The sequence below is a fragment of the Helianthus annuus genome, chromosome 15 (assembly GCF_002127325.2).
Source record: "Helianthus annuus cultivar XRQ/B chromosome 15, HanXRQr2.0-SUNRISE, whole genome shotgun sequence".
Taxonomy (NCBI): Eukaryota; Viridiplantae; Streptophyta; class Magnoliopsida; order Asterales; family Asteraceae; genus Helianthus; species Helianthus annuus.
In genome coordinates this window covers 155,875,849-155,887,774 of record NC_035447.2, presented here as the reverse complement: position 1 = coordinate 155,887,774, position 11,926 = coordinate 155,875,849, and the positions used below count along the sequence as shown (strand labels likewise).

Genomic DNA, 11,926 nt, shown 5'->3' with positions numbered 1-11,926 from the left:
AAGATACATGATTCGAAACTTATTTTTCAGAAATTCAGTATCGGTATTTTTGGTAGTGATCCCTAATTCTCACTAATCAGAAATAAACGTATGTGAAAATAAAATTTGTTACATTAACTCATGTTATGTGTGAAAAGGGCAAATGTATGATGATGTTGATTAAAATACGTTACTAAAGCTGTTATGTTAAGATGTTATAGTAATGTATTAAAAACTAGGGGTGTTCAAAACTATCCGTATCCGAAAATTCGATCCGAAATATCCAATATCCGAATCCAAAATATCCGAAAAATCGGATATCTGAAATTTCGGATATCCGAAATTCGGATTTGGATTCGGATAGTGATTTTCAAAATTTTCAGATTTTTCGGATATCCGAAATATCCGAAAATTGAATTTTTTTTCGGATATCCGAATATCCGAAAATATCCAAAGTACCAGAAATATATCCGAAAACTTATATTCGGATATCCGAAACTATCCAAAATATCCGTTTCTGAACAAGAAAAAATAAGAAAAAATAAAAATTAAATAAAAAGTTGGATTTTCGGATATCCGATTCACTATCCGAATCCGTATCCGAAATTCCGGATATCCGAATTTCGGCTACGGATACGGATTCGGATAATGAAATCTGGTATCCGAAAATTTCGAATATCCGGTTTTGAATACCCCTATTAAAAACTGTATATGTAAGCATAAAAAATACTATATTCTACATAATAAAATGTATAGCATATGATATGAGTATACGACACGAATGGAGTTAGGTGAGGTAGAAGGGATATTAACTTGTAAACAATATCAAAAGGTGTATATCACAAGCGTCCTTACCAATTTCACACTTGATTAAAAAAAAAAGGTGTCATAAACCATTTACAAAAATCATATAATATTATATGTATTCAGAATTTTAATTGTATAATTTAATTACAACTAAATTGAGTTGTATTGTTAAATTTACCATTAAATAAAGTACCATTAATTACAAGTTTTTTTAGTATCCATTATGCAATTTGTAAAGTATAAAAACTTATATCCATTTGCATTAACATTGGACGTGCTCATATAAATCAAAAAAATTGAAAAAAAAAAAAAACAAAACATTAAAATATAATGCGACTTAAATATCAATGTTTTTTTTTTACTTTTCGATTTAAATGAGCACGCCCAACGTTAATACAAACTGATATAAGTTTTTATACTTTACAAATTATAAAGTGCATATTAAAAAAGTTGTAATTAATATTCCAGCTACATGGTTGGAATGGTAAATCTGTTTGTGATTTTTAAAATGTAATGGCTTGTAAAAGTGGTTTTTCGTTGGTTTTGTACTGGGGGTTTTCGCTAGTTCCCGCTAGCCTGTTTTAATAAATGTTGTGGTTCAAAAAAAAAATTAAGTCGTTATGATCTCTAAACATGTAACATCTAAGATAAACTGTAAAAAAAATTGTATATGATTAATGTCTTAAGAACACTTCATATAATTACGATACGTGTAGTAAAATAATTCTCCCTTAAATTATTTAAAAAAAGAAAAGAAAGAATTATGATATATGATCCGTGTTTTATGGGACATGCCCAAATATTAATGAAATGTATAAATTAATGGTTGGCTTTTACGAGCTCAAATTGTTAGGTTGGAAAGATTTGGGAAAGTTTGACATTAAAGAATCATGATAACACAGGTGCCCCATGTCTAAACGTCTTAAATGTTTCCATACCACTCTTTGAAATGTATTCAAATTCTTGTCCAAAAAAGTTATTAATATTTAGTCCATACGTTATATTTATGTTAATTATATGTAACAAAACAAAGTATAATGATGTCAATAATATTTTTCTTAAAACCATGATTTTAATGCAAATAGTCCACACACACCCACAATTTAAACAAAACCATAAAATGCATAAAATATTAAAACCATAGATACCTAAAATAGGTAATCCAGTTACAACTGATAGAAAACTTGAAAAACAGAAATGCATGACAAAGTCTTATTATAAAAAAAAAAACATTGAGCAAACTAGAAACTTCAGTTGATAAAACCTGACCAAACTGAACATTAAACATGCGTCACAAACAGCCACATGCATGCTTCCAGTTAAGCCTCCTAAGTATGGTTCGGATCAAGGTTTATGCTAGGACCTGCACTGGATTCAGCCGATGGGTCACCGCCCCTCTGTTTGTCTGCTTTAAGTGGCTCGAGAACATAAACTCCACCATCCGAAAGCCCAATCGCAAGTTGATTTAGATCAGAAGGATGTGCAGCAATTGCTTTAGGACTCAGCTTATTGCACTGTAAAAAAAGTAATTTCATCACCCTTTAGTTTTAACTCATGTAACATGATAATAATGTTTTGTTTATTGTTGTCACAGTTAGTTATCGTTTGTACAATTGACCATGCAAAAAGGAATATGTATATATATAATCTGTTACTAGGAATGTTTATATATATATATATATATATGTACCTGCGTTTCGATGGCATATAGGCTGCACAATTGATCCGACACTTGAGCTTGAGGGGGTTTGCTTCAAGGATACTCACACCTCCATCCTCAACACACACAAATATAGATTGACCATCACATGAATAAACTGCATGTCTGCATCTGCAATAGAACCAAAAAGCTTGCCGAGGGACCCACTGGCAACAAGATTCCCAAAAAAAGTTAATACAATGTATTAAACACTAGAAGTTATGAAATGGTTACTAGCTAGTTAAATGTACCTGCATACAAGAATCCAGTTTAGCTGGATCGTTATCTGTGTCTCGTGAACAGCCATGAAGTGTGTTTTGTCGGGGTTGAAATGCACTCGGGTTTCTGCTTGTGAGTTGTTGGTTCTTTTAGAAGGAAGCTTTAGGAACTTGCTTGCGACTTTTTTCCAACTGACGGTATTCCACACGCACAACTGAATCATAGAGTCATATACGAGGGAATTAGACAAACATTTTAATGAATAAGAAAGTGAATTATTGCGCGCAAGTAACGTACCTCGGCGTCAGTTCCTGCTGAGACTAACATTTTTCTCTCGGTAGCAAAAGCGAGCCCAGTGACAGGCTTTTGGTGACCCTTTAGCGTTTGTACCACCTATGAAGGTTAAATTATTACAACAAAACATGATTTGTTAGCTATACAATTAGCACAAACTATTTGGTTTAGGTGCATGAGAGACATTGTACCGAATTATGTTGAACATTGTACATAAGTATAGAACAATCCGACATTCCAATCGCAACTATGTTATTGTCCGGTGGATAAAAAGCCAGACATGTGGATGCCGGCAGTGGGGCCTTGAAGGACGTCATGGTCTGCAAGGTGAAAGAAGGAAGCATTAATATACGAAACGCAAAAAAAGTGAAAGTACATCCATATGTTTATTTACATTGAAATTTGGCAAGTTGAAGAGTGAGATTTTCCCTCCCCTGATAGAACATATGAATTGTTCTTGGAAAGGGCGAAGCGAGGAATAGTATCATCCGTATTCGCGTCCTTTATATCATTAGTCATCAAAATGCCACTTGGAGGTTGCCAAATTTGTGGGGCAATATCAACAGTTGCCTATTAAAAACAAACACACTTATAAGTTGAAGCCTTAGGGATATCATAATAAATTAATAATCATATTATCTTAATTTTAGTACATTTGGGGTTGGATTTTGTTCATTCTTATGCCATCTCCACAGCTTGTGTATAGCATTATAAGCAAGTGCAAGTACGCCACTACCCGAGTGTGTATACATAAGCCTTATAACCTGATAATACCCACAAACAAAAGAATTAAGTGAAATATAAAATAATACAAAACCATATAGCATGTTAAGCTCAATAGAATTAAGTGAAATATATAATAATACAAAACCATATTGCAGGTTAAGTTCATTAAGGTGTACTTACCTTAACTGGTAAAAGACTATCAGGAAGTCTCAATGAACGAAGTTGTGATGGTTCAGTGATTTCTTTCGGCCTCCACATTTTGGAATTTCCATAAAATTCATCTCTTTTTTGGGTCTTTCCACCGAATCCTCTGACCCAATCATTTCTCCTTTTAGATCTTTTTGTCAGCCTCCTTTTATGTCCTAATTTCCCTTCTTTACCAAGTTTAGTTTTTTATCTTCTTGTATTTATTTGAGGATGTAATTTGCTGTGTTCATCAAGAAATATATGAATCCCTTTGCCCATCTTATTTTTGATGGTATCAGAGCGGTTCATACGTAAAACACAACCCTAACCAACACCGTCACCATGGCCGGCGAGCAGTGGCGGAGCTACCTTATGCCGTGGGGCAACGCCCGCTACGGCTTGGTGCTGAAAAATTTGGAAAAATTAGTGTAAATTTTGGAAAAATTTGAGGTTTTTTCTATTTCGTTACGGCTTATTTATAAAACGTTACGGCTTGGCGGATTTTCTAGATCCGCCGCTGCCGGCGAGAAAGGTGATGAAAACTCAAAAAACGAACCCGCACCAGACACGAACTCTCCTTACTACATTCATGCTTCGGATTACCCGAAGCAAATGCATGTCAACGATACCCTCACCGATAGCAATTATGCCGATTGGTCGCAAGAGATGTTAAACTTTCTCTTCGCCAAAAACAAGGTCGGATTTGTTGATGGCACGTTGAAGAAGCCAGAAAAAACCGCTACCGAGTACATGATGTGGATGCGTTGTGACGCCATGGTAAAGGGGTGGCTCACAACGGCTATGGAAAAGGATATCAGGAGTAGCGTTAGGTATGCTAGCGCCGCCTCAGAGATTTGTCCGGACCTACGGGAAAGATTGGGGAAAGCAAGCGCCCCTAGGGCGTATGAACTAAAACAAATGCTCTCCACGACTCAACAAAGTGGAATATCGGTTTCCTCTTATTACACCAAGCTACGCGGGATATGGGATGAGATCGAATCTGTTTTACCGGCCCCTCGTTGTACCTGTGACGGGTGCGCTTGTGGAGTCGGGAAGAAGATGACTGAACTTAAAGAAAAAGAGAGATTGTATGAATTTTGATGGGTCTAGATAATGAGTTTGTTGTTATAAAAACTCAAATCTTAGCCATGAATCCCATACCAAGTTTGGGAAACGCTTATCACTTGGTTGCTGAAGACGAGCGGCAGAGAACCATATCGGGAGAAAAGACGCCACCCACCGAGGTCACTGCCTTCAAGGCGTTTGTTCCTAACAAACGAAGCAACAATTTCAATCATCGACAAGATAAGACAACCTCAAAGGACCAGAAGCGCGGAGATGTGACTAAGCAGTGCACTCATTGCGGGAGAAGTGGACACAACCGAGATGGATGTTTCAAAATAATCGGTTATCCGGAATGGTGGCCAGGCAAGGTAAAACGTGAAGAAGGAAAACCAAGAGCTGCTCATGTTGAAACCGATGCGAGTCCCGTACCGGACTTGACAAAAGAACAATACCAATCCTTCTTGAAACACTTTGTCGAGAACGACATCAAAGAGGACACGGTTAGGATGGCAAACATGGCAGGTAAAAGGGGTTGGGATAAGGAATGGGTTGTGGACTCAGGAGCCACAGAACATATAACCTATGATGAAACAATCCTTAATAATAAATTTTTTTGTCCAAATGAGGAACCTATTATCATTCCTAATGGATGCACCATTCCTGTAAAGGGAAGAGGTGAATGTGTTTTAAAAGGGGGGGGGGGCAATGCTAAAGGAAGTTTTATATATTCCTGAGTTTAATTGTAATCTTTTGTCCGTTAGCCGATTAACTAACGATCTTCAATGTTCTATGACCTTTTATCCGGACTTTTGTATCATGCAGAAGCTTCACACGAGGAGCTTGATTGGTGCGGGTAAATGTAAGAAAGGCCTGTACCGAATGGGGATGTTTGACGGGGAAAGAAGAGCTTTGATGGTTACTGAGGACATCTGGCATAAAAGGTTGGGACATGCATCCGAAGATAAGCTTGCAACTATTGAATTCCTCAAAAATATTTCTTTAAACGATTTATGTGACTCTTGTTCTAAAGCTAAACACGCTAGGCTTCCGTTTTCAAATAGTTTCATTAAGACAAATACTTGTTTCGATTTGGTGCATTGTGATATTTGGGGAAAATATCATACTCCGTCTTTTTCAGGGGCAAATTACTTTTTAACCATTGTCGATGATCATAGCAGGGCCACTTGGGTGTTCCTTCTAAAATTCAAACATGAAGCAAGTAAGTGGTTAAAGTTTTTTTGCAACATGGTGAAAACCCAATTTGAAAAATCCGTTAAAAGAATTAGATGTGATAACGGAGGGGAATTCACGTCCAACAAAATGATTGAATTTTATGAGGAACGGGGTATTTTGCTTGAAACCACTTGCCCTCACACACCTCAACAAAACGGAGTTGTTGAGCGAAAACACCGACACTTGCTCGAAGTTGCTAGGTCCTTATGGTTCGAAGCCAACTTACCCAAAAGATTTTGGGGCGAGTGCATCCTTACGGCCACTTACATCATTAACCGACTTCCATCCAAGGTTATTGGTGACAAAACACCTTTTGAATTATTATTCAATCGAAAGCCCGATTACGACAATATGAGGGTCTTTGGTTGTTTGGCGTACTTTCGAAACACCGACACGGAAGGAGACAAATTTGAAGAAAGAGGGAGGCCCGGATTGTTCGTAGGCTACCCCCAGGAACAAAAGGTTTTAAAATTCTTGACATAAAAACGGGAAAAATTTATGAGGAGGTTGATGCCCTCGATCCATTAAATAAACCCATTTGTAATGAAAATGAATTTAAGGAGCCTACTGTTGATGAGTCCCTGGTTAATTGGCCAAATAAAAATAATGAACACAATAGTGAATATGTTGGTCAAGAAACCATAGATACCAACAATGTGGGCCACACTAATGAAAATGGAGATATGGCTACTAGTAATAATAAAGCCCAACATGAAGAAAATTCCTTTTTTCATGAAATGCAACATGAAGACACTATGGAGAATAGTGAAGTCCATCCAAATTTCGAGCATACCAGAATCAAAAGAACCAGGTCTCAACCAGCTCACTTGAGCGATTATCATGTCAAGCTTCCCCCGTCGGTTGACCATGCAAAACCCGCACCAAGTCAAGAGTCCTCCACGGTACATCCTTTGTCCAATTTTGTTTCTTACGAAAAATTTTCCAAATCTCACAAAGTTTTTTTAGCGGCCATTAGTTCTACCAATGAGCCGAAAACTTTTAATCAAGCTATTCAGGACGAAAGATGGAAAGAAGCTATGAAAAAGGAAATACGGGCTCTTGAAGAAAATGGTACGTGGACCTTAATGGATCTTCCAAAAGGGAAACATGCCGTTGATTCAAAATGGGTTTATAAAATTAAATATAAACCGAATGGAGAAATAGAACGGTTTAAAGCCCGTCTCGTTGCAAAAGGATTTACGCAGATGGAGGGGGTCGATTATCACGACACTTTCGCTCCGGTCGCCAAATTAGTTACGGTTAGAACGCTTCTCGCCGTAGCTATAAAAAAAAAACTGGGCCGTTCACCAACTTGACGTTAATAACGCCTTTTTGCATGGAGACTTGAACGAAGAAGTCTATATGAAGCTACCTCAAGGATTCGCCAAGGAAAATGACATGAGAGTTTGCAAATTAAATAAATCTCTTTATGGCCTAAAACAAGCATCTCATAATTGGTACCAAAAGTTCACCTCTTCTCTTCTCGAACTCGGTTTTAAGCAATGCAAGGCCGACTACTCCCTCTTCATTTTCAGGCAAAATAAATGTTTTGTGGCAGCTCTCATATATGTTGATGATGTCATTATGGTGGGCAACGACGTCGGTAAAATAAGACATACAAAAGAAGAACTTGATAAACGTTTCAGCATCAAAGACTTGGGTACCCTAAAGTACTTTCTTGGCATAGAAGTCGCTCGTACGAAGGACGGCCTTGTTCTAAGCCAATGGAAGTACATTCTTGATATCCTTGATGATTGTGGGATGCAAGGATGCAAGCCAAGTCCTTTTCCTTTTGAGCGGAACCTAAAGTTGGATAAAGGAAGTACCGAACCCAAGGCTGATGCAAATCGTTACCGCCGCTTGGTGGGAAGACTACTCTACCTACAGGACACAAGGCCCGACATTGCCTACTCCGTCAATGTACTAAGTCAATTTGTGGCCGACCCAAGGCAAAATCATATGGATGCGGCATATCGAGTCCTACGTTATTTAAAAGGGACCGATGGACAAGGCATCCTTTTGCCTCGGGATGGCAGACATGATTTAACTGCATATTGTGACTCTGATTGGCTCGGATGCCCGTTTACTAGAAGATCTCGAACACGATACATTCTTTTTCTTGGCGGAGCGCCCGTGTCTTGGAAGACAAAGAAACAATCTGTGGTGTCTCGCTCTTCTACGGAAGCTGAATACCGGTCTATGGCCTCCACCATTAGCGAAATATTATGGATGAGATGGCTCTTCAAGGAGCTCGACATTGTTCTACATAAACCAACTCGTCTATTTTGTGACAATCAAGCTGCAACTCATATCGCTAGCAATCCTGTTTTCCATGAGCGAACCAAACACGTCGAAATGGATTGTTACTTCGTCCGCGAAAGAGTCGAGTCTCGTGAAGTTCAACCTCTTCGTATTGACACTCGCATGCAGATCGCGGACCTTCTTACAAAGGGATTGGGCTCCCAAAATCTCCAGTTTTTACTTGACAAGTTGGGCACTAGAAATCTACATGCTCCAACTTGAGGGGAGTTTTGGAATTTCCATAAAATTCATCTCTTTTTTTGGTCTTTCCACCGAATCCTCTGGCCCAATCATTTCTCCTTTTAGATCTTTTTTTTAGCCTCCTTTTATGTCCTAATTTCCCTCGTTTACCACTTTTAGTTTTTTTATTTTCTTGTATTTATTTGAGGATGTAATTCGCTGTGTTCATCAAGAAATATATGAATCTCTTTGCCCATCTTATTTTTTACCACATAATCGGGAATTCAAACTCGTCTGTTATTTTACCTCTGACATCTGACATACGCTGGTTATCCTGATTCTAAATAATTCATAAGAAGTTGATTAATAGTTAGTTAATTAATTACAAAATAAAAAATACAGGCATATAGTGATATTAATCAGTCTTATGCTTAGCACAGTAGACATAACTGGAAACGGTACACTTCTATCAGGAAACCCGATGTTTGTAATTGTTCCTGCTGATGAGGTAGAAGCAGCGTTAACGTTAGAGGCCTGCACAACATGTTATCAATGTAAAAATGACATTAAATAGTTTTAGAAGATGTAATATATTTACACAAGTGAATAGAATCATAGATCAGATTACCTTAGCAGCACTTGCAGAAGCAAGTCTAAGTGCTTCTGGATTATTCTCAGAAGATTTCACCAACCGTTGACCTTCTGGATTCGCAAGTATTTTTACACCATTATCAATAGTTGTTACAGCCAATAGTATGCCATCTTTACTGAAGCGAACACAAGGTGAGGCCTGAAAATTTATTTAATAAAATGAGTTATGGAATATATAACAATTTAAGAATTGGAAAAATAAAAATGTTAAATGGATTCATAAATGTTACCGGTAATCCACCGTCTACATCCGTGGTGTGCAGAATGAATTTATTATCCATGTCCCAAAACTTAACTAGAGACTCGTCTCCAGTTGCCAAAAATCTGTTGGCTGTATCGAATTGCATAACACCTACATGTTGTTTCCCAAGACCGATATATTGTCGTTTGACTGTACCTTGACTTTTGGCCCATTCCATAAGGAACGAAACCCTGTCTTCTCTTGAACCGCATGAGAAAAACCTATGAGTTTTGTGTGAATATATACAAAGATCCACCAATAGTTAAAATCAATGTTAAATAACTAAATATAAGCAATATCGTGACCCCTCAGTACTGTATGCCATTTTCGTCCAAACATAACCAGGAGTTTCATAATCTATTTTTGAATCTCGATCAGCATGTAACCATGCCTTGATCTTTCCATCGGTAGCCGTTGAAAAGATATACTACAAAACAAACACTTCAAATTAAAAAGAAAGAAAAAAGAAGTTTCCATTAAATTACTTGAAAGTTTGATGTTGAAGAAGAGCATACACTGTCACATGCCTGAATATTCTCTTTGCTATGCGGGCATATAGAAGTCACAGGTGCGTCATGACCTTCAAATTAAACATGTGATGGCTCTGAGTAGTGTGCGCAACCGATGATGTGGGAACATTTCTAATCTGCACAAGTATATAACATGAAATTACATTTGAACTATAACTTGTTGTTAGTACTAGTATAAAAGAATACTCATACTCAATATCTAATATATATACCTCCTCTGACATCCCAAAATGCCTTGATCTCCTTAAGACAATCTCAGTATGTGAATGTTTACATTTAATTAGTGTATTGTTAGATGTAATGGCACACGGGACACTTAAACGGCTAGAATAAAATTAACAACTTAGGTTACCTGCATTATTTTGATTACTGCTGTAACACCCCGTGTTACGACAGTGAAAGTCAAAGTCAAAGTCAAGATTGAAGTCAAAGAAAGAAAAGATTGATAATTGCGATCTGTCACTCCTTGCTTGCTTAGTTACTGATTTGACTTCTTTGACTTGTAATCGAATCCTTTATACTAATCGCTTTAATTATATTATGTATAGTATCTATTAATAATCAAGGTTTAATCGATGTTTATCGCATGTTTTATCGCTTTATCGCTTATTCGCTAATCGCATCGCAATCGCGCTCGCACCTTGATTGGTAGATTCTGAATATTGTTTTACGTGTGTGTGTTACTCATGTGTAACTTGTGCATGTTTACTTTATGGTTGTGGTGATTAATCGAAACGCAATCGCAACTCTATCGCAATTTAATCGCAAATGCTAAACGCAAGTTAATTATGATGATTGTACGTTAGATATAGTATTTGTGTGTTTATTATTAATCTATCGCATTGCGTAATCAAACCTCGCTTAAACGCATCGCAACGCTCAACACAAAACATCAAATTCATCTCGATCGAGTGACCACTCGATCGAGTGGCCATCCGATCGAGTGGCCATCCGACCGGATGGCCATCCGATCAAGTGGCCATCCGATCGGATGGCCATCCGATCGGAGTGTCATCCGATCGGTGACATCCTATTCGACACTATGCACTTTCCCTTTTTGGCAACCTATAAATACCCCTCCTGTCACATCACTTGATGTGACAGCCCCCTCACTCGACCAGCAGCGTTCCAAGCCTTATTTCTCTCGATTTCTCGCGATTCTTGTAAGTTTTCAACCTAAATCTTGTACTTCTATGATCTACACACACTTCTTCATCATTTTCACCTTTGAATCTTCACTTTTAACTGTGAAATCAACGGGTTGGAGGTGTTCTAGGGTGATGTCATCATGGAGTTCTTATGAACTTCAAGTTTTGACCTCATTCCACCAAGAATAACTCAGATCTGAAGGATTTCCACAAGACTAAACAATGCTTTCACCTAGATCTAAACATTTTCAGTGATAAAAGGATTGAAAGAAGCTTTTCCAACTTTCTTTCAACTCTTTTACACTCAATGCACTCAAAACCGATAGAATCGGAGCTTATTCAGGCCTTCTACTCTTCTCTAGTGATATGTCAGTTTGAGATCTGAATTCTATCAACGAGAAAATCGATTTCGGGATAAACATGAATAACCGTCAAGGAACAGTTAACGGATCGGACTAGGGTGATTCCTGTTCGATCGGACGACTTGTGACTTAACGAGGTTTCGTTGTTTAGTGCGTTGTCATAACTGTGTCGACCAAACTGCAAGACTTTCAAAGGAAATCAAGTTCAAGACGATTTGTGTCACACCCCGATTTCCACACGTTTCACCGATGGGCCCGGTGGGGGACTATCGTGACGTAGTTGGCAATAATATAGTCAAACAACA

The 11,926-nt window shown here is 37.7% G+C and overlaps 4 protein-coding genes across 4 annotated transcripts; 3 read left to right on the top strand and 1 right to left on the bottom strand.

The window, feature by feature from the left end:
• Positions 1 to 2,114: 2,114 nt before the first annotated feature.
• LOC118487550 (protein TOPLESS-like) lies at positions 2,115 to 3,982 on the bottom strand. Its single transcript, XM_035984491.1, has 8 exons — positions 3,905 to 3,982; positions 3,652 to 3,762; positions 3,443 to 3,568; positions 3,190 to 3,318; positions 3,002 to 3,097; positions 2,737 to 2,918; positions 2,556 to 2,652; positions 2,115 to 2,300 (listed from the first exon to the last, which is right to left on the bottom strand). The coding sequence occupies exons 1-8, from the start codon at positions 3,980 to 3,982 to the stop codon at positions 2,115 to 2,117; spliced, it is 1,005 nt and encodes a 334-aa protein (XP_035840384.1).
• Positions 3,983 to 4,252: 270 nt separating this feature from the next.
• On the top strand, positions 4,253 to 5,011 carry LOC110914459. The gene is made up of 2 exons (XM_022159247.1): positions 4,253 to 4,338; positions 4,420 to 5,011. Exons 1-2 carry the CDS (start codon positions 4,253 to 4,255, stop codon positions 5,009 to 5,011), a joined length of 678 nt encoding a protein of 225 aa, XP_022014939.1.
• Positions 5,012 to 5,058: 47 nt separating this feature from the next.
• Positions 5,059 to 7,524, top strand: LOC110912853 (retrovirus-related Pol polyprotein from transposon RE1). The gene is made up of 3 exons (XM_035984490.1): positions 5,059 to 5,637; positions 5,798 to 6,670; positions 6,769 to 7,524. The coding sequence occupies exons 1-3, from the start codon at positions 5,059 to 5,061 to the stop codon at positions 7,522 to 7,524; spliced, it is 2,208 nt and encodes a 735-aa protein (XP_035840383.1).
• Positions 7,525 to 7,570: 46 nt separating this feature from the next.
• On the top strand, positions 7,571 to 8,731 carry LOC110914458 (uncharacterized mitochondrial protein AtMg00810-like). The gene has a single exon (XM_022159246.1). The coding sequence runs from the start codon at positions 7,571 to 7,573 to the stop codon at positions 8,729 to 8,731; it is 1,161 nt and encodes a 386-aa protein (XP_022014938.1).
• Positions 8,732 to 11,926: the final 3,195 nt, after the last annotated feature.